This window comes from Mirounga leonina, unplaced genomic scaffold, assembly GCF_011800145.1.
Source record: "Mirounga leonina isolate KUSES-001 unplaced genomic scaffold, KU_Mleo_1.0 Mir_195, whole genome shotgun sequence".
NCBI classification, from domain to species: domain Eukaryota; kingdom Metazoa; phylum Chordata; class Mammalia; order Carnivora; family Phocidae; genus Mirounga; species Mirounga leonina.
Window position 1 is genome coordinate 8,086,172 of NW_023270490.1, and position 21,598 is coordinate 8,107,769.

General features: G+C 44.4%; 1 protein-coding gene across 4 annotated transcripts in view; it reads left to right on the top strand.

The window, feature by feature from the left end:
• RAB22A (RAB22A, member RAS oncogene family) overlaps window positions 1–21,373 on the top strand; it is a 56,185-nt gene extending 34,812 nt beyond the window's left edge. For 2 of the 4 annotated variants that reach the window (XM_035025461.1, XM_035025457.1), the window contains 4 exons: window positions 8,349–8,420; window positions 8,508–8,614; window positions 9,229–9,338; window positions 13,827–16,717. In XM_035025461.1, the coding sequence (XP_034881352.1) occupies window positions 8,349–8,420; window positions 8,508–8,614; window positions 9,229–9,338; window positions 13,827–13,924 (387 nt within the window). In that variant the 3' untranslated portion in view covers window positions 13,925–16,717. The other 2 variants (XM_035025459.1, XM_035025458.1) reach the window with 2 other exon arrangements.
• Window positions 21,374–21,598: the final 225 nt, after the last annotated feature.

Genomic DNA, 21,598 nt, shown 5'->3' on the forward strand with positions numbered 1-21,598 from the left:
GCTCGGAATACCTCCCCCCCCTCCCCCCAACTTCAGCCGAGAAAACTCATATACAGCCCTCAAAACTCGCCTCTGATGTCACCTCAAGGGGGCCTTTCCTAACCATCCCTGTTGTGTTCAGACAAGTCACGGCTTTGCCATATGCCCACGTTGCTCAAATCCAAGTCTGGAGGTCACCCTTGATTCCTCCCTCCTCATCTGCCCCTCACATTTGTTCTATCAGCGTGCCGCCCAGCTGTGTCTTCTAAATGTACATCATCACGTTCACTTCCGTCCACCTCCACTGCCAGCCCTCTGCGCTCGGCCACCTGTGACTCACCAGAGGGTCCCTGTAGCCTTTTAACTGGTCCCCAACTTCCCTCTTCCCAGCCCGCCACCCTGCATCACTTCTCCTCACAGGACCCACAGGGATCTTCTGAAAACAGAAATCAGATGCTGTTGTCTTCCTGCCTAATACCCTTCAATGACTTCCCACTGCTCTCATCATAGCCAAGGTCTGAACTGCGGCCTGCAAAGCCCTGCACGGCCTGCTCTGCCTTCTCGGCTCGCTTTGCCCTCCTGGCTCCTCCCTCGCCCACTGAGTTCCGGCCCACCGGCCTCCATTCAGTTCCTCCAATGTCCCAAGGTCCTTGCCTCTCGAGCGTTCACGTACATTGTTTCTTCTACTGGAACTCTCTTTTCCCTCTGTTCAGAGCATGGCCAGCTGGCTTCTTCCCAACCTTTTAGTCTCAGGTTCAGTGACACACCCTCAGAGTTTTCCCTGACCCCCCTGCCTTAAGCAGGGCCCCAGTGCGTTCTTCATCACTGCCTCCCATTCATTTCCCTCAAGACCCTCATCACAAGTTGTAATTAGATGATCTGTCTACTGAACTTGATTGACAAGAGCCAGAACCGGTGTCTTGTTCACTGTCATATTCCCACTGCCTGACAAAGCACTGATGCTCAGAGACTGGTCTAACCAGTCAGCGAATGAACTCTTCAGAGTATTTCCTTGTATCCTCCACAGTCTTTGATTGCCCCCATCCATAGGATTGTCTCCTGTTTCCTTCCTTGTCTGTCTTCTGTTAGACTGTGAGCTCCTTGTGGGCAGGGACTGTATTCATGTCTGTGCTCTCAGCCCCTGGCACACAGTACTGACGTCAGTGGATATCTGTCAATTGCTTGCCAGCCCTACTTTTGCACAGATAAGGAAGGACAGATCCTCTACCATTACCGTGTGAGTATTGCATGCCTCAAATTATAAATTTCTGGTATTTGCATATGTATTGTCCCCTACATTAGTAAGTTCCCTACAATAGTAAGACTCATCGTGGAACCAAAAGGCATTATAAAATGAGAATTCTTTCTGATAAACTGACCCTTCAAACCGCCTCCCCGTTTGACTCTCGCATCCCTTGCTGTCTATGGATTTGGCAGGTGGATTGTCTTTCTGATGGTCCAGTTGCAATTGATTTGCAAATTGATTTCATTAAGTCAATGAAAGTGATTTTGGAGAACTTCACAAATGTCATGCAAAGCCTGCTGATGGTAGGGATCTTGTTGAATGAAGGGGAAAATAGTGATCAGGATGATGATATAAGTATTTCAAAAGATAATGATTTGTGGACCAAAGAGTCCTAGGAAAAACTGGTGGAGTCCTCAGATATTTTTGTAAAAATTCCCTTTTTGTGACTGGATAGGAGAGTCAAGCATGAAATGAAAGATAGACATCGTATTGTGCTAGCATATCGTTTCATCAGAAGAATCACAGTCAGGTCCTCAATCAACTTCGATTCAGTGTTCATTCAGGACACTGCAATAATAAACCTAATTTTTTTCCTAACGTCAGATGAAATGCAACTTGTTCTCCTAATTTCAATTTATTTTTTCAAGAGAGTACCTTTGTCAGATCTTTTTGTCCCTGTTTGCTATCCTAAACGAATTCCTTCATTCCCCAATCATCTTTACTAACAAGGACTCCCGCAGTAGTGTGGAGACAGACCCAGCACCGTGCACAAATGAGCACCACAGATACCATAGATACACCATAAGTGGAGCAAGAACATTTCAAATACTTGCCAAGAAAGCTTCTTAACTAAAATCTAATAGATACTGCATCCAGTCCTTAGAGGTAGATACATGAATCTTCATGTGGTTTCTCCTGATGACCGTTTACAGAGGCCAGAGCTCCAGGATGGCACAAACTGTTATTGTCATGTGAACAAGGAATCATTCTCATGTTTAAAATCAGGAAAATGGGGAGTCTGGGTGGCTCAGTCAGTTAGGCGTCTGCCTTCGGCTCAGGTCATGATCCCTGGGTCCTGGGATTGAGTCCCAAATCAGGATCCCCGCTCAGTGGGGAGCCTGCTTCTCCCTCTCCCTGCCACTCATGCTTGGATGCTCTCACACACACAAAAGTAAATAAATAAAATCTTTTTTTAAAAATGTTTTTAAATAAAATCAGGAAAACATGTGGTAGCTGAGTATCCTCTAGAGCTGGGGTTGACACTCTGGCTTGTTGGCCAAATGCAGCCTGCTGCCTGTTTTCATAAAGTTTTATTGGAACACAGCCATGCTTGTTTGTTTACACATTGTCTGGAGCAACTTTCACTCTTCAGTAGTAGAGTTGAGTAGTTGCGATAGAAATCACATGACCCACAAAGCCTAAAATATTTACTACGTGGCCCTTCCCAGAAAAGGTTTTGCTGACCTTGATCTCTTGGAACAGAGATGTGCTGACATCCTTTGAGTCTCTTTTTTAAGCTGCCACTTTCTTTCTTTATGCCAAAAGGTCATGGAAAGAGTTTCAGTGTTAGTAATGGCAGGGTGGCTTGGAAGGGACCAACCCTCCCAGAAATAACAATTATACACGAACTCTGGACAAAACATTTAAAAACAATTCTCCGAAGGCACTGCCAGATGTCATCAGAGACTGCAAAGGGAATTAGAGTGGGTGAGGCTCATGGTCTTACAGCTTTTCCCCAGGGGGTGTGCGCTCGTCCGTGCCACACAGCATAGCTGGGACTCAGGCAGAAAGCCCCAGTGTTTAGCTGATGGTATTGAAGGGCAGAGTTTGATGCTGCTAGAGCAGCTGGGGGGAAGGGGGACAAATCCCAGAAAAGATGGATCCAACAAGAAAGGGAGCTCCAAGATCTGCTTATAAATTCCCTTCGGGCCTTCGCTTGACTCCCCACTGCAGGTGCACAGGGGAGACAGCAAGGAACCTAACAGAACAGCAGCTAGGGTGTCAGTGACACTGAGCAGAGAGACAGCTGGGGCTTCCCCTGCAACTTCAGAAGGGCCAGGCCTTATGGGGAGAGACCATGGCCCAGAACGACAAGCAGGCCCACCCTCACCATGTGTAAAACCAATCTCAGGGTGATTGTCCAGGTTTTAACACTTCAGAGAAGATCATAGAGGCTGGACAGTTTACATACACTCGCAGACTTCAAGGAAAAGTAGTCTTACCAACTTAAGTACAGGTGGGGACCCTCACACAGAATGGAAACTGATCAAACAAATGGAAATGCTAAAGCTGAAGACCCTGATACCTACGATGGAAAGTCCCCTAGATGACTGGCAAAACAAATTAGCCAATCAGAAGAACAGAGAGTGGGAAATGTGAACAGTCTCAGCACCATGGGGACGGATCCCAGCACCCTGAGGTGTGTAACTAGAGACCCAGAAGTTGTGAAGAAAGAGGGGAAACAATAAAAAGATACTTTGAGGGGCACCTGGGTGGCTCAGTCGTTAAATGTCTGCCTTTGGCTCAGGTCATGATCCCAGGGTCCAGGGATCAAGCCCTGCATCGGGCTCCCTGCTCCGCAGGAAGCCTGCTTCTCCCTCTCCCGCTCCCCCTGCTTGTGTTCCCTCTCTCGTGTCTCTCTCTGTCAAATAAATAAAATCTTTAAAATAAATAAATAAATAAGATACTTCAAGAAAATTTCCTAAATGTGGTAAAACATATCAATTCACAAATCCAAGAAGTTCTAACAAACCTGTAAGTACAAAGGAAACCACACAGACCGCTGAAAACCGGAGCGGAAGAAGAAAACCGTGACAGCAGCAGAGATAACGGGCCCATGCTGTGCAGGGGACAGCAATGCACGCAGTCCCCAGGCCCAAAGATAGTGGGACACAAGCCTCTTGAAAGTGCTTCAAAGCAGAAAGATGTCAATCTGCCAAAATTGGCTTTCAGACATGAAGTCCAAGGAATGACCTTTTCAGAACAAAAGGTGAGAGGATTCGGCAGCGGCCCCAGAAGGTTTTTCAGGCTGAAGGGAACCGGGTGGTCACTCATATCCGTAGGAAGAATAAGAACTGCCAGAAGTGGTAAATAGGAAAATCTGTCTTTTTTTCTTCTTATTTAGTGGCTGTTAATGTAAGAATTACCACACTGGCTTTCATGCTTACAGTGTATGTAGACTTTAAACATTTGACAGCACAGAGGACAGTGGGGGCAGAATTAGGCTCTTGCAACATTGTGATATTTTATTTGAGGCGGTACATTTTAAATTCTAAGTAGACTGTGAGAAAAAACATGTGGTAGTTGTAAGAGCAACCACTTAAAAAACAAGAAGATATAGCTAAAAAGCTAGTGAGCAAATTAATATATTAAAATTGAATACTAAAAAATAGTTGATGCAAAAGAGGGGAGGAAAGGAAAAACAGATTTTTTTTTTTAATGGAGCAAATATAAAACAAACAGCAAAATATTTGACCTTATAACCAGCACATAGTTGAGCCTGGTTTTTGATCCAGTCTAACAACCTCTGCCTTTTAAGTGGAATGTTCAATTCCTTTATATTTAATTACTTCCTCATATAAGAGGATTACCTCCACTATTAAAACATAGCTTGAAAATAAGGGAATGGATGGGGCGCCTGGGTGGCTCAGTTGGTTAGGCGGCTGCCTTCGGCTCAGGTCATGATCCTGGGGTCCTGGGATCAAGCCCTGCATCAGGCTCCCTGCTCGGCCAGAGGCCTGCTTCTCCCTCTCCCACTTCCCCCTCACGCTGTCTCTCTCTCTCTCTGTCAATTAAATAAATAAATAAAATATTTAAAAAAAAAAGAAGAAAATAAGGGAATGAAAAAGGATATCCTATGCAAATCATAAGCAAATGGAAATTATTCCAGTTACATCATTATCAACAAATATCAGTAAGGTAAGGTAGACTTGAAGACGAGTGATTATGAGGAGTAAAGAAGGGGCATGATAAGACGGGCCTTAAGGAACTTTCTGTACTGATAGAAATATTTTACATATTGGTAGGATGTTTACATGGATGTTCATACACATTAGTCATTTTATCAAAACTTAATTAACCAACTGAGCCACCCAGGTGCTGCAAGATCTTTTATCGAGCTTAAGATCTTTGCATTTCTCTACATGAATTTTACCTTACAAATTTAAATGCTAAAGAATAACAGAAACCCAACAACCCTGTAAAGGATGTTGCCAGTATAATACATCAAAATGAAAGCTAAAAATTATATATCTGATAAGGGGTTAATACCCAAAATAAATAAAGAACTTATACAACTCAGTACCCAAAAAGCAACAACAACAAATAATCTGATTTTTAAATGGGCAGAGGAACTGAATAGACATTTTTCCAAAGAAGACATACAGATGGTTAACACACACATGGAAAGATCCTCAACATCACCAATCACTAGGAAAACACAAATCAAAACCACGAAGATATATCACTTCACACCTGTCAGAATGTCAAGTATCAAAAAGACAAAGAGGGGCGCCTGGGTGGCTCAGTCAGTTAGGCATCTGACTCTTGATCTCAGCTCAGGCCTTGATCTCAGGGTCATGAGTTCAAGACCTGCCTTGGGGGGCGCCTGGGTGGCTCAGTCATTAAGCGTCTGCCTTCGACTCAGGTCATGATCCCAGGCTCCTGGGATCGAGCCCCGCATCGGGCTCCCTGCTCCGCGGGAAGCCTGCTTCTCCCTCTCCCACTCCCCCTGCTTGTATTCCCTCTCTCACTGTGTCTCTCTCTGTCAAATAAATAAATAAAATCTTTAAAAAAAAAAAAAAACCTGCCTTGGGCTCCACCCTGGGTGTGGAGCCTACTTAAAAAAAAAAAAAAGACAAGAAGCAAGAAGTGTTAGCGAGGATGCAGAGAAAAAGGAACCCTCTTGCACTGTTGGTGGGAATGTAAATTGGTGCCCCTACTGTGGAAAACAGTATGGAAGTTCCTCAAGAAATGAAAAATAGAACTACCATATGATCTAGTAATTCCACTGCTGGGTATTTACCCAGAGAAAATGAAACACTAATTCAAAAAGATAGATGCACCCTTGTTTATTGCAGCATTATTTACAATAGCCAAGAATATGGAAGCAGCCCAAGTATCCGTTGAACAATGAATGGATAAACAGGTGTGCTGTGTGTGTGTATATATATATATAAAATGGAGTATTTCTCAGCCATAAAAAAAAAAAAATCTTGCCATCTGCAACAACGTGGATGGAGTTAGAGGGTATAATGCTAAGTGAAGTAAGTCAGAGAAAGACAAATACCATATGATTTCACTCATATGTGGAATCAAAAAAACAAACAAGCTATGAGTCTACATAGCTACAGAGAACAAAGTGGTGGTTGCTGGAAGGAAGGGGTTGAGGAGGTGGGCAAAATGGGTGAAGGGGAGTGGGGGGCACAGGCTCCCGGTATGGAATGAATCAGTCACAAGGGTGAAAGGTGCAGCACGAGAAATATAGTCAATGGTATTGTAATTGTGATGAATGGGGACAGATTGGTAGCTCTCCTTACGGAGAGCACAGCACAGCATATAGACGTGTCCATTCGCAGTGTTGTACGCTTGAAACTAACGTCACATTCTGTGTCCACTATATGCACAAAGGAATGAACGAAGTGAAGGAAGGGAAGTGAAAGGAAAAGCTAATACTGTCACCATTTGTGCTCTTTGCATGCTCCTGCTAACCCTCAGCCCATGAAAGTCAGTCCAGAGTCTTCTCCATCTAGTAATGCTTCCTATTCTGTAGTGCTTTCTTGCTTACAGGCCTTAGTTTTGTTATTTTCTCTCTCCAACTTATTTTATTGGAAGTTACCTAGCTTTCACCCCAGTGGCAGAGATTTTTCTCACAAATAGTAGTAGGAAAGCTTCATGATGCCAGATCTCGTCTGGCATTTAGTTTCACATCACCTCATATTTAAACAGTTCTTATTTATTCACCAATTCTTGCTTACCTACAGTGTGCCAGGCATCAGGCTCCAGAGATAAAATGGTATATACTGAGCAGACATGCTCTCTTCCCTCCTCGAGTTTACAGTCATAATTTCACTTTCTTTTGCAAAATTCAAAATAACTTAAAAGTTTAGAAGCCAAAGGTTAAGCTCATTGGATAAGAAGTTGCAGAATCTATAACTCCATATGTAAATTGTACAGTACACCAGATGCTCACCTCTGATGACAGTTCCTACCCATACTTGGGGGTCAGCCGCCGGAACAGAGAAGCAGGATGAGAGTACAGGGGTATCACATCAGCCATAGACATCAGGTTTCAAAGGCAGGGTCTAAGACAAAGATCTAGTTGGTAAATTTCTTATCTGCAAGCATGGGCATCACATCCACTGAGCAGGTTGCCCAGGATCAGCGTCGACTGGGTAAAGAGCCTCACATTTTCCACTTTTCATCTCACGCTCATCAGGAGAGGTGGCCTGTTGACTGAGCCCTGCGGTTATCCCTCTGCCTCCCCTTCCCATCCCTTCCCTCCCTGTCACCAGGTAGGGGTGGGGGGCGGCGGGTGGGAAGGGGCCATGCGCACAGAGTGAAATGCACGTAAATGAAATGAGAGTTGTACCCGCATTTGGGAATTGCCACGTGTGCGGATATCAAAACAAGCGAGTTATAGACTCATCCAAGTAGCGAATGTAAATGTGTACTCATTTCTGTAGTACAATCAGCATTTAGATTACAGGCTTATCTTTACGGCACCCAAATGCAGCCACTTCTCTGGAGAACTATTTACAGCATTATTTTTATCTCCTGGATAGTTTGGGAAGCCAAAGTTTAAAGGACTATTGAACAAATGAGTTTGGGAATTACAACATTGAGTTCAATTAAAAAGCCTTTTTAGCTGAAACAATTGTTTATAGCACCATATTTAATTCCTATAAAACTGTATTGTAAACTATTTTCTGAGAGACGGAGTTACGTGAAAAGTTTCTTGCCCTTGGTAATTGCCGCTTCCTCTGCTCTGTGGCGCCGTGTCCTGGGCTTGGGCTTAAGACAAAGATTACCTTTTGTGCAGGGCCACTGGGCCTAAAAGTCTGGTGAGAAGCCTCTTTAACCCGCTTTCCCAATTGTGTTGTTTCTTCTTTGCCCTTCTCTGCAGTTTCGTGCCTTAGCGCCGATGTACTATCGAGGGTCGGCTGCGGCCATCATTGTTTACGACATCACAAAAGAAGTAAGCCTTTACATTTGCCATAGACTGTTTTGAAAGCTCTCTCTTGGCTGCTTCAGCCTCCAGTCGCTTTCGTGTTTTGTGTTGCAGGAGACATTCTCAACACTGAAGAACTGGGTGAAAGAGCTCCGACAGCACGGCCCGCCCAATATCGTCGTTGCTATTGCCGGGAATAAGTGTGATCTTATCGACGTCAGGTGCGTTACGAGACCAGGAGATGACAGTGCTGATTATGTGTTCCCTTTGTTCCTGAGCAATATCCAGTATAAGAATCTTGCTTTTATTTTATCTCTGACATTGAAAAATTCCTTTTTGTTTAGTTGAAGTCCTGACGTTTCAAACAAAAATTCAGAGTTCAGACCTTTGGGGCTGATTAGATGAAAGAGAGAGAGCGAGGCACAGGTGTGTGATTTATGTAAACATTGGTTACATCATACTTGACATTATCTGAGATGAGTGTAGCCCCCCAGGTCCCATGACGTCGGGTGCTTGAATGGGGAGAACATACATACTTTAAGGGAAACACATTTACTGGCAACCTCTCTGGACTACTTCCAGGATTCCCAAAGCAAGGACTTGACTTTGGCGGGAAAAGCAACCCTTGCCATCAGACAGATGCATTGTTAGTAGTGCTGAGTTCAGTTTTGTGCTCTGTAACCACAGCAGTGGTATGATTGGGAAGACCTCATGTCAGGGCTTGGTCACTGGCCGTTCATGACATCCTTTGTCATCACTAATCTGGCTAATGACTGGGTAGGTAGGGTAAGCTCTTGACGGGTAGAATTTCTGATTTGCCATTGTTGCCTTCCAGAGAAGTCATGGAGAGAGATGCTAAGGACTATGCCGACTCCATCCATGCGATCTTTGTGGAGACCAGCGCGAAAAACGCGATCAACATAAATGAACTGTTTATAGAAATTAGTGAGTATCTCTGTGCCCTATGGGTTTTCTCTTTGCAAAGCGCCTTAATACAGAGTTACACGGCTGGGGAGAATTCCCTCCGCACATCGAGTGGTCTGGTTTCCACCATTGTTCTCAGTGGAACGAGGTGGGAGAACATAGGAGTGGCGGCCAGGTCTCAAATCATGTTCTAATTGCTGGGGAGCTGCTGCCTCCCTTCTCGAAGGGTGTTGCTACCGAGTAAACAGTGCACAGGGCCTGGAAGCTGCCACCTCTCCCTCGGTCTCTCTGTAAATGTGTTTCAGTTAGTCATCCAGAGTCATCGAAAACAAACAGATCGGTAAAAGGAAATGAAATGCAGGTGTGACTCCACTGTAAGAAAACCCTCAAAAATGAAATACCAGGCGAGTAGAAAGTAAGGCCTCTTTTTCCACCCTTCCCCCTTCCCTTTCCAGAAGTGTTAACATGATGCCGCTAGATGGAAGGAGGCTGCAGCATCCCTTTGGGATCCTCTACAGATTGTATCTGTGTTTATTCATTTCATTCAAATTCATCAAAATATTTGTTGAGAACGGCTCCAGGCCCAAGGGAGACCGTGGCGAGCAAGACAGGCACAGCCCCTGTCTCCTGAAGCACACGTTCTGCTGCAGGGGCCAGGCAGTGACACAGACACCATTGCGATCCCTTCGGATGATGCGCAGCGATAGGGAAAACATAATGTGGGATGAGGTGAAGGAGTGTCTGTAGGTAGTCAGTGAAGGCCTCTCGGAGCAGGTGATGTTGGAGCTGAGATTGGGCAGAGCAGGCTCTGCGGAGATGGGATTCACGTTACCGTGTCAGACTTCCAGGTAGAGAACAGGAGAAAGCAGACAGGGCACAGTGAACTTCCTGGGTGAGGTCAGAGGTGACCGAGGCTGGAAGCGCACTTGGCCATCGTGTAGAGGAGGGAGTGCAAAACCCAGCGCCCCACAAGGCCAGGCAGGGATGGGCCACCAGCACTGGGACATGGGAGCGGCAGAAAGCCCGCATGACCCCAACAGCTGGCACATGTGGGCCCTGCTCCAGCAGGTGGGGTCACACTGGAATGGAGGCTCCTGGTTGCCCAGTTAATTACTGGGGTTATTTTTATCTTTTTTTTTTTTTTTAAAGATTTTATTTTTTATTTATTTTATTTTTTGAGAGAGAGAGAATGAGAGAGAGCACATGAGAGGGGGGAGGGTCAGAGGGAGAAGCAGACCCCCTGCCGAGCAGGGAGCCCGATGCGGGACCCGATCCAGGGACTCCAGGATCATGACCTGAGCCGAAGGCAGTCGCTTAACCAACTGAGCCACCCAGGCGCCCTATTTTTATCTTTTTTGATGACTTTAGTTTGTTCAGAGATCTGGATTTTATGTAATGTGTCGTGCTGTTTAGATTTGGCCGTTCAGATATTTTCAAAGCGCTGTGCAGGCCTACCAAGCCCATATGGGGCCACTGGCCTATGGGCCTGCAGCCTCTCGTCCAGTCCCTTCCCTTCTGTGTTTGAAGTCATGATGTCTGTTGTGTTCCTCGGCTATAAAGAACAGTCACCCAGATGCATGTTTGAAAGGCAACCTGAGGCCAATCGGGAATTTTTTAGTTGAAGCTAAAACATCTAAGGGCATGGTGTTGTGAGTGTGCCACAATTATCGGGTTTTTTTAAGTGTTCTTTACTCCAGCGGTATTAAAAACAGGAAGGTAGTGAGTTATGCCAACAATGAAAATTCTTATATAAAACTAGCATGTACATACTCATTTTAACTGTGAAAAATAAAATAAATACATGTTCACAAAGATTAGAAAAATTTAGAGAGATGTAAATTGAGTTTATTGTTTACTGGGTGTTGTAAAATTGCATTAGCACAGTGCCTGGCATGCTAACTTTTTATTGAAGTGTAATATACGTACAGAAGGGTGCTTAGCACTATAAAACAGAAGGAATTTCCACAAACTGAGTATACTCCTACAGTCGGCACTCAGATCGAGCCCCCAGAAGCCTCCCCCATGCCGTTCCAATTCCTCTCTGTCCCCCGCCCCCAAGGAAGCACAGTCCTGACTGCTAGCTCTTCAGATTTGTTTTGCCTGTTTTTATTCTTTATATTTTCTAAAAAACATACTGTCTATCCTCTTCTCTGTCTGGCTTCTTTAGCTTGACATTACATTTGTTAGATTCATCCATATCATTCCATGACTCATCCTCATTACTGTAGTGTGTGTGTGTAGTGGGGGAGAATATCCACCGTGTCGTTCTCCATCCTGTTGATGGGCATGTGCGTAGTTGCTTGCAATTCAGAGCTGTGGTAAATAGTACTTCTGTGAGCACTCACTTCATATCCGGTGTGCACACTTTGCGGACACATGTTTCTCAGGTCTGTTTATACCCAGGAGAAGATGGGTGTGCAGGTGTTCGGGAGGAGGTCTTCAAAGTGGTTACACCAGCGGGCACTCACACCAGTGGTATATGGGACCCCAGTCACTCTGAGTCTGCTGTGTGTGTCTTGATCTGCATTTATGATCGACAGTTAATGAAGTTGAGCCCCTTTCTGGATATTTATTTATTTTTATGTGAAAATATCTGGATATCCTCTTTTGTGAACTTTTGCCTATTTTCCTGTTGGGCTACCTGCCTTTTTCTTAATTATGTTTATAGTTTATTTTGGATATGAGTCCATCATTGATTATGTGTATTGGAAAGATCTGCTCTGTGGCTTGACCTCCATTTGTGAATCAACTGTTTCATAGAGCTGGGATTTTTAATCTTGATATAATCCAAATTATCCTTATTTCCCCTTATGGTTAGCACTTTTAGGTTCTAGTTTAAGAGGTCATGGTCTATTCCCAGGTTATAAAGATGTTCTCCTCTGCTTTCTTCTAAGACTGTTTCAGAGATGGCATGTAATACCAGCTGGATTTCCATGATCCATTTATTAGAAATACGTAACAACAAGAAGCTTCAGTAAAACTTTTAAATAAATTTGCAATTTATTCACAGCAGTATCTACAGGCATTTGAAAAGTAGTTATAGGACATTCTGGGGGACACTTTGAAGTGTAGACACCATGCTGTGTACTACCCTCCTGGCTTTCCAGGCTGCCCAACATGCTAGAGGCTCCAGGCTTGGTGACCAAGGACCTAAGAATTGGCAGCCTTGTTAGTGCCACAAGATGCATGTGTCTCTTCATTCCATGGTTTCAAAATCCCTCCGTGCCCGGTACTGTGCTAAATAGATACCGGAAACAAAGATGGAGAAAAAAGAACCTTTTACCTCGAAGAGCTTAGGGTCTAATTCAAGGGACATAGCTCTGTAGGCAAGTAAGTAATGTGCTTCTGGCTCCTGGCTGATTTTAGTGTGGGAGGTATTAGAGAGAGCTAAGAAGTGGGAGGGCATCTGGAAGGCCTTTGTGCATGGACACAGCCCTTGCGTTAGGGGCTGGGTAGGTGGATGGTGATTTAAGGTTTCTCCTGAAATTGACATTATGCTTCACGGAGCAGTAAAGGGAAACCTGTTCATTCTCATGCATTGTTGGTAGGAGAATAAAGTGGCACAGCCTCTTCAGAGAGCAATTTGGCAGCATCTGTCAAAATTTAAATTGCACGTCCTTCTTGCATTTGTGCTAGATAGACACTGGGAATATGGTGTGTGTGTCAGATAAATACCCAGGAGTAGAATAGCGTGACCCAGTTCTTCCACTCCTGTTAATTTATCTTACACATTGGTTCGCAGAGATATTTTTTACATTGTTGTTAATACGATCACAGTGTTGGAAACAAACTAAATACCCATCAACAGGGGGATGGATAAATAAATCACAGTACACCCATGCGGTGCAGTAACACAGAGCTATTAGAAATAGTGCTGCAGGGGGACCGCCCCCAGAGCGTCTCCAGTGGAAGCGGCAAGGGGGACAACAGTGCACCTGTCTGCTCCTCTCAGGGCTTGAGGAGGGGGCCAGGTACACGTGTGTGTGTGTCCTGTAGGCCTCCCTGCACACCTGTCTCTGGATGGTGGCTCTGCCCCGAGGCCGAGGGACAGCATGTTCGGATGGAATTACCAAAGTGCATATATTCCCTACTCAGGCTGTTTTGTTGGCATGTAATTTCTTTTTATTTAAAAACATTTTTACTAAATGCAATGTGGTATCCTTGTCCGGCCCCTGAACAGAAATAGGACATGAGTAGAAAAACTGACGTCGTCTGCACAAAGTCTGGACCTTAGTTATAGTTAGTGATGTGCCAGTGCCCAATTCTTCATGTCCACAAATGTCCCATGGGAGTTAAGATGCGGACATGCCCTGGGTGAGGGCTAGGTAGCAACTCTCTGCGTTATCTTTGCAACTTTTCTATAAATCGAAAATGATTCCCAGATTGAAAATTTGTTCAACTCTTTTTATTTTAGTGAAACCCGTCAAATTGCATCTGCACAATTGTTGCGTCTGCGAATGAACAGATTTGGAAAGTTAAAGTTCCTTCCCTTCCCTCCTCTCCGTCTAGGTCGAAGAATTCCGTCCGCTGACGCCAACCCGCCGTCTGGCGGCAAGGGCTTCAAGCTCCGGAGACAGCCTTCCGAGCCGCAGCGAAGCTGCTGCTGACCGAGCCTCGGCCTCCCAGACTTGATGATGAAGTAGGTGGTCCAGAAAGTTAACAGGAGGGCTGGGGTCCCTGCTGGCAGGTTTCGCCTCGCCGGTTTGGGTCTTCATGCAAAAGGACTCAGAGAGGTTGGCCAGTTCCGCTTCCTCTTTGGAGGCTGCAGCAGTAACATTTCCGTCTGCAGACCGCCGTCGCGTCACGAGTCTGGTGTGCAAAGGGACTGCATCGTTGGCTTTTGACCTTGCTGAAAAGGAACATGTAATTGTATGGATGGTAGGATTAAATTGTTGAGTAGTTTTGTAATCAAGATTTTATGTAACATTTGTAAAGGGAAAATTAGCACTTTCATGGTTCTTGAGGAAGAAAAGACCTTGCAGAGATTGTAATTTCCTTGGTTTCCCGTTACCACTGTTAGAGGGAATCGTATCATTTAAAATGTGGTAGGTGATCGTAAGTGGAGGGATGGCAATCATTATTGGGAGCTAAACTGGGTTATTTATAGGACTGATGGAAATGACTCCGTCCCCACCATCTCTAAAGCACTTTAGCCCATGATAACATACAGTAAATTAATAACGGTAACCACAGATGCATAGCTCACCCGAGGTTTGCATTCCAACCTCATCCTGTATGTGTCACAAAACACATCATTGGCACCTTTTTAAATAAGCTCTCATGATCAAGATGGTGGCGGTAGAGAAGCTGTATGGAATAAATTGAATTGCGTATGTTTGAACTGACTAGCAGTGGTTTAAAAAAGAGGAAGAAGAGAGATAGTAAAGAAAGTGGTGTAAATTCTGTCAATTTTTTATTTAACCCAGATATTTTGGTGGGGAAAACAGTTACCTGTTGCTTAGCATATGTAAAGTTGTAGTCTATATTTATGAGACCATTGCTTAAAGATTATAAATTATGTAAATACATGAATAAATTCTATGTTTCACCCAACACTCCATTTAATCTCGCAGCCAGTGTCTTGGTGTGCCCACCCACCTCTCAGCCTGTCTGGGGGGGGGCTCTGCTGCACATTTCTATTGGGCGAGAGCACAGAGCACTTGGCTTTCAGTCTTTGAAGAGGTCTCTGCCTCTCCTTCCACCCACCCCTCCCTTCCACATCCCATCTGGAAATCATAATAAAGACATATGCCACTTTGACGAGCCTGACTAGCCCTTCCTAGCCTGGGGGTAAAAGATTACACTCCAAGTTCAAGTCATTTCACCTGGTCTTGGTAATAAGTTTCTTTTAGCATTTACAACGACCTCAGACAAGTGTTTCAAGCGAGCTTTCCTTGTTAACAATTCAGCTTATCTCTCCGTTTCCTTTATCCCCCTGCCTCTGTTAGTGGTTAACACTCTTTCCCTCAGGGAGCCTAATGAGGTTTTTAATATAATCTAAAAATAAAGCACTGAAGTGAAGTTGGTGACAATTTGCTCCTGGTCTAATTTGGCACCCTTCCAACCTGAGTATTGTAAGGGAAGGAAATTTACAAGATTAAGTAGGAAATGAAACAGCTTGAATTTCAAACTAAATTGTGTTTTCAGAGCTATCCTTAAACTGAACAGTTGAAACTTTTAAAAATAATTGTTATTTCCCTGTGCCCTCCACTTGATATGGGTAGATTTTAATGGGAAAATTATAACCCAGATTAAGTAAAAAGCGATTCCCTTTTCCCTGGTGTATATCTTAAGCATTTGAAATTATTTATTCTCTTGCTGAAATCATATGGAAAGACTGTAGTTAGGGAAAATTCTAACGTTTTGTTTAAAATACATGCGGACTCGGTACCCTCCTAGCAGCTTGCTCCCTTCCCACCATGAAATGAGCAAGCTGTAGGAAAAAACACATGATTCTAAGGGTGGGCTCTTGACACCTGAAGAGGGTTGAATTTCCTTTTCCATACATGCAGATGGATCAGGGCATCTGGCCTCGGCCGTGGTGTGTCCCTAACACTCCCACTGCTGGGCCTCCATCTCCACGACAACAAACAAAATGAAAACAAAGGGTGCTTGACTCACTACCAAGAGGGGGTGCACGGGTGGCCCTTTCTGTCTTACTTCACCAAAAGATGACGCACATCTGTGACCTTCACATTCTTCCCACCAAACCTGTCAGCCTGTCGATGATTCCCTGGGGCCTGGGTGCCCGGGGAAGGCCGCTTGTTTCCGTGCGTCTCTGACTGGCAAGGCGTCGGCCTGCCTCTCATCCTGTCCCCACTGTCACTGCATTTAGCCCAAAACAGGGCCGGCTCTTCAGGCCCTCCTTGGCTGTTCTTTCTTCATGACTTCTCACGCTCCTCCCCGTTTGTAGAGAGGGCTTCTGTTTGGTTCTGGCCACATGTTTTAGTCCCAGAATGAATGACGGGTGGGTGGCTCGTGCAACATCACTGTCTTCCTGAGTTCTGGGGCCTCTTCTCTTCTGCCCTCCTTTTCATCAGACTGTCTCAGGAATCCACGAGAACCTGCTTCTCATGTAGCGCTTTCTTAACCACTAGCCGCAGCACCTTGTCATCTTGGATCTTTGTGATCCATACCCCATGAAAACAGGGGGAAATGTTTCCATTTGTTTTGTTCGCTTGTGTGATGCAGAGATGGAGATTAAAGGCGGAAGCAGTGTCTTATTTTGAACATGCTTTGGATTAATAACCTGACCAAGCAATGATCTAATACACATTTCATATATTCTCAGTTCTTTCTTATGGGAAAAAGCCAGATTTCAAAGGAATTGAGACACAGCCCATCTATAAAAATCTTCTTTTTGGTTCCCTTCTGACAAAGGGCCATTTTAAAAAACTTTGGGGACTGAAAAAAGAGAAAAATCATTAATTAGCTGCAAGTGTATATTGATTCCTCTCAGAGAAACTGAAATGAGCTCTTTGCAGGTGCCCAGTCCTAGGAACCATCAGTCTCCAGAAATCTCCTTTCACACAAGTGTTTTTCCGATTCTGTGGTAACTAATTAACCATCATTTGGTGATTAAAAGAACATAAAGTAAGAGTATGATTAAGTGTCCTTCATTTTAAACTCTCTTTAAGAAGTGATTAGGGAGAAGTACCTATTGCAAGCCCTTCTGGTTCCAAATGAAACCTCCATCACCTGCTTTTCAGCCATAGGCAGGGTAAGTGCTACGCAGAGCGGCTGTGAGAGTTGGTTCCTTTAAAATAACACATGTCCTTGTTGCCCATTTATGATTCTGGTTGACGCGGACGCCTCCCGTATCCGAAGGTTAGCGCCTTTTGTATTAGAGGCTTGACCTCCTCCCTGGAGTGGGCTGGTGCCCTTCTCGAGGCAATCATTTTTCATTATTTTTTAAGTATTATTATAAAAAGGGAAGGAAGACCACATGTAATTTTAGAATTTCTCTTTAAGTCTTGTTTTGTTTTGTTTTGTTTTTTCCTCAAGAAGGAAAACAGGTCTAGGAGACCTTCTAAATTAAACTCTGGGAGATAGAGTAATGAAAATGTCCTTTAGAGAACCGCTCCATGGCTTTCCTGGAGATGTCAAACCAGACTCTCGCTACCTTCTCGGCAGTGTGTTAAAATGGACAGGTCTGACTCAGATTACACTGCACTAATTGGCATGTCCGCCTCGGGGCTTGAAAAGACATTTGTTCACCATTAGATGCCTCTTTTCTCTTCTGTGGGTGAGTTGCAAAAGAAGTTATATAAATTCTTACAAGCATTTTTTCCTACTCATTTTTTTCAGAACACACTGAGAACATGATTCATGGCCCTGCGGTTGTATAAGATACAGGTGCAAAGAATATTATATACAGCAGATGAGCCCCCCCACACACACATTCAGATGTCTTTGCAAGAACCTATCTGTAGAAGTAATGAGGGAATCCTTCCCTTCTGAGGAAGAGCTACCGAGAGCCCCTTAACTCTGATACCTACCAGGTACCTGCTTCAGAACATTGGGGGGATGACAGCCCACACACTCAGGCTGGCTCTCTTCTCTAAGCTCAGTAGTCTGTAAATGTTCTTCCTGGCTCTATAAGGAAAGTTAATGATCACGATAAGCTAGATGGTGTGAACTCGTGGAAACATCTTCCTCGTTTAAATTTGTTGGAAAGGGACTGGCAGCATGACTTCTGTTTACTGTTTGACTTCAAGAGAGTCTACTTCTTAACAGTTAAAGTATTTTAAAAAAGGAAGAAGTGGAATGTACTTTTATGGATCAAGCTATCACTATATACCTGCCTTCAATTAGCTTGGTGCATGAAAAGCTCAACAATGATTCAAGGTGTGTTTAGGAGACTTACCTTAACTCCTACAGCACGATCATAAAAAAAACAGTCCAAGTAACAGATCTGTCCAGGAGATACACATTATAGGCACAGTTTTAGAAAAGGGAGGTCATGTGGAAATCTAGCCTAGGCGTGGAAGAAACGACCTCTGCCAATTTCTCTTGACAGCAGAGTTACTTGTCTTGACTTCCAGTAATAGAAATCCAGGCAATTTGATTATCGGATTTGCAAGAAACATTAATGGAATTCTGGGGCATTTGTCCTGTTTTAAGTGCAAATGAAAGTCTAAAAAATATTAGAAGGGTATTACATTTTTCAGGAGCCTCCGGTTTTTCAATCTAAGAGAATGATAAGAGAGACCTGGCGTGATGAAGTTGCATTAGACATAATGAAGAAAGTGAATAAATAAAACCAAGAATTCCCATATTTCTCGGTTTGTCCTTCAGGATGCTCTGAGTATATAGGAAAATGATTTACTTTCCAAATCTAGAAGGACTTCCAGTAGCATAGATCAACTTTAATTTGATGGTCTGCACCATCAGAAATAACTAATATCTGTGTTCTTTCCTTTTAGAGTATAATCAATTACAGATGCTAGAATATTTTTGGCTTCAAAACAAAAGGATTCAGGAGTTTAATAAAAAAAAAATTTTTAAACCTTCCATCTTCTCTTACCACATTGAACATTTTAGATAGTAAAAGGAGGATGTACCCTCCATTGGTACTGGAATTAAAACCATGGAGTCTGAACAAATTTAAGAAAAAAATATTTCATTTATTGTTAGCTCGTTTTCGAATCTGTATGGTGCCCAGTACCTCATCAAAACGCTTCGTAAATGAAGCAAACCAAATTCTGGATAGCTTCCCATGAACAGGAATTCAAGTGCCCAGAATTCAGCTAATAAATGGGAAACCTAAGATAGTCATGATTTTTTGAAAAAGCCTTCTTTAACTGGTACTTTTAAACTGTAGATTCTTGATGTTCTCCTTAATCACGCCACAGAAACAGAACGTGCTGGTTTGATGCCACTTCTTGATTCGGGAGCGTGCCCTCGTTTCTGGAAGCAGATTGTGTTGAATGCAGGACGGTGAAGGAAATCACCTTTAATACAGCATATTGCACGGACGGCTGGTAGTCTTTACTCAGAACTGAAATGGCCCGGGTGGCTCCCAGGACAGCATGAGTCAGGTTGTGGAGAACGGAGGACGCAGCTCCTTGCCCACAGTGAGTCCAGAGCCGGCTCGGGCGCGTTGTTCAGCACACAGCAGCGCGGGACTTCGCCTCGGGGCCTCAGTCTCATGTCATTTGTCCTTTATCAATTCTTTCATCAAATCTGTGCCTGAATAGTGAGTTTTACCCCCTGAAAAATGTTGAAAGCGAGGCTGAAGTGTGCGTACCTCTGCTGACTTCGCATATGAGGTTATCACGGAGTTTCTGGAACTTTTCTGAATATGGGTCATGCACGTGATGTCAGAGTGACCGGTCGATTCAGCGCGGGCGGAGGGAATTGTGGGCAGCTGGCTAGTCAGAGCAACTGATTGGTGGCTCTATTTTTAAACCATTTGTTGTCTTGGGGGCCTGGGTGGCTCAGTTGGTTAAGCGACTGCCTTCGGCTCGGGTCATAATCCTGGAGTCCCTGGATCGAGTCCCGCATCGGGCTCCCTGCTCGGTGGGGAGTCTGTTCTCCCTCTGACCCTCCCCCCTCTCATGTGCTCTCTCTCATTCTCTCTGTCTCAAATAAATAAATAAAATCTTTAAAAAAAAAAAAAACCCATTTGTTGTCTTGTGTAGACAGGGCTGTATTGGCCTAGAAAAGATTTTTCTTTTTTTACTCTCATCCAGCTCAGTCTTTGCATCATTTCCACCTTATGAGTCGTTCACATAATTGTCAATCATGCCTCTGACCTTCTTAAGAATTGATGTCTTGCCTTCTCTGTGATCGAAACAGACTCCTTGCCTTATTTCTCTTCTTCTCATTTTGCGATGGGCTCTCCCTTAAAGACGCACGGCACCCGCCACTCCTCAGGGCACGCAGCATTGCTTCCCGGGCCGCCTGCCGCGGTGGCCGCAGCGGGGTCCGGCGAGCGCCGAGCGCCATGGGGAGACGCAGAGGCTAAGTCTAGGTGAGGAGCTCCCGTCTTTCCAGAGAGGGAGCGGGCCGCACTAGCCGGCGGGGGCAACATGACTGAGGGACAAAACGGGCTTTCGAGTCGGTGACGAGATGGCTGAAGTGTCAGAACATTTCTTCGTCTGTCACAGAGCACCTGTTAACGTATGTAAAGATACACATCTAAAGTCTTGAAGAGAAACAGCTGCGGAGATGAGCCTAGACCTTTAAAAATAAATAAATAAAAGCAAAGCTGTCGTACCAGCAACTCTTATTTCTCCTAAGAATGTCATGCCTTTTCAAGACCTGATGCAAGGAGTAAGATATTTGTGCCTTTTTATAATAGCACCTATTATGGGGAAGGAAGAAAAAAACCAAACCATTACGTTGCTTGCAGGTTCGGCCGCTTTGTAGCCCTGTAAACAGCCCGAATGCGTAGCCGCGCCTTCGCTGCATGACGTGTTGCTTCATCACCTGAGATGGAACATTGTAATGGGGATGGCCAAGCTCGCGTGGATGTCAAAGACTTTATTTTTGCAGTCTTTACCTTGGGCTGGACCTAAGTCTACATGTAAACCATATGATGTATGATGTCTGTATTGTTTGTAGATGCTGACGAAAGAAAACTAGATCTTTTGATTTTTTTGTTATAAGACTTTTCTTTTTATACTTAGGCTGGTAGTAGGTAGTTTGCAGACGGTGGTGGATTTGGCATACTTTTAAACTCTATCGTCTTAGCTTGACTGTTCTACGATGAACTTTACAGAGTATAACATGCTAAATCACCACAAAATTTGTTGTATTGTAAGAAGGGTGTAAACATTTTGTTAATAAAATGCTATGTTTACAAATACATGTATTTGCCTTTCAGATGGTTTGGTTTGGTTTCTCTTTTGTGGTTCGTCACATGCTTTTCTCAGCCAAATATTCTGAAGTAACTCTAATGCTATTTTTGGGAAACTGAAATGCCCGAACGTCGACAGCCACTGTGTATGGTGAGCAGCAAGGTGTTTTTGTCTCTGCTCCGGCCTCCCGGCTTCCTGTGTCTCCCTCTCCGAGTCCTTCCTTAGTTAAGGTGCGGGAGGGGGCTGGAGGCAGGCCGGGGCGGGGGGGCCCTGCAGTGAGCATCGGCCAAGTGAGGACCTGCGTCCCACCCTCTCCCCTGATCGGCGGGGTCTTGTCCAAGGTGCTGGCATTTCCATTCCAGTGTTGACTCGAACCCTGGAATCCCCCAGGGCCACTCACCACCTATAGGAGCACAGCTCCTCACACCTGTTTTCTCTTCGATGGCCCCCCTTACATAGAAGCACCGTGTCTGTACG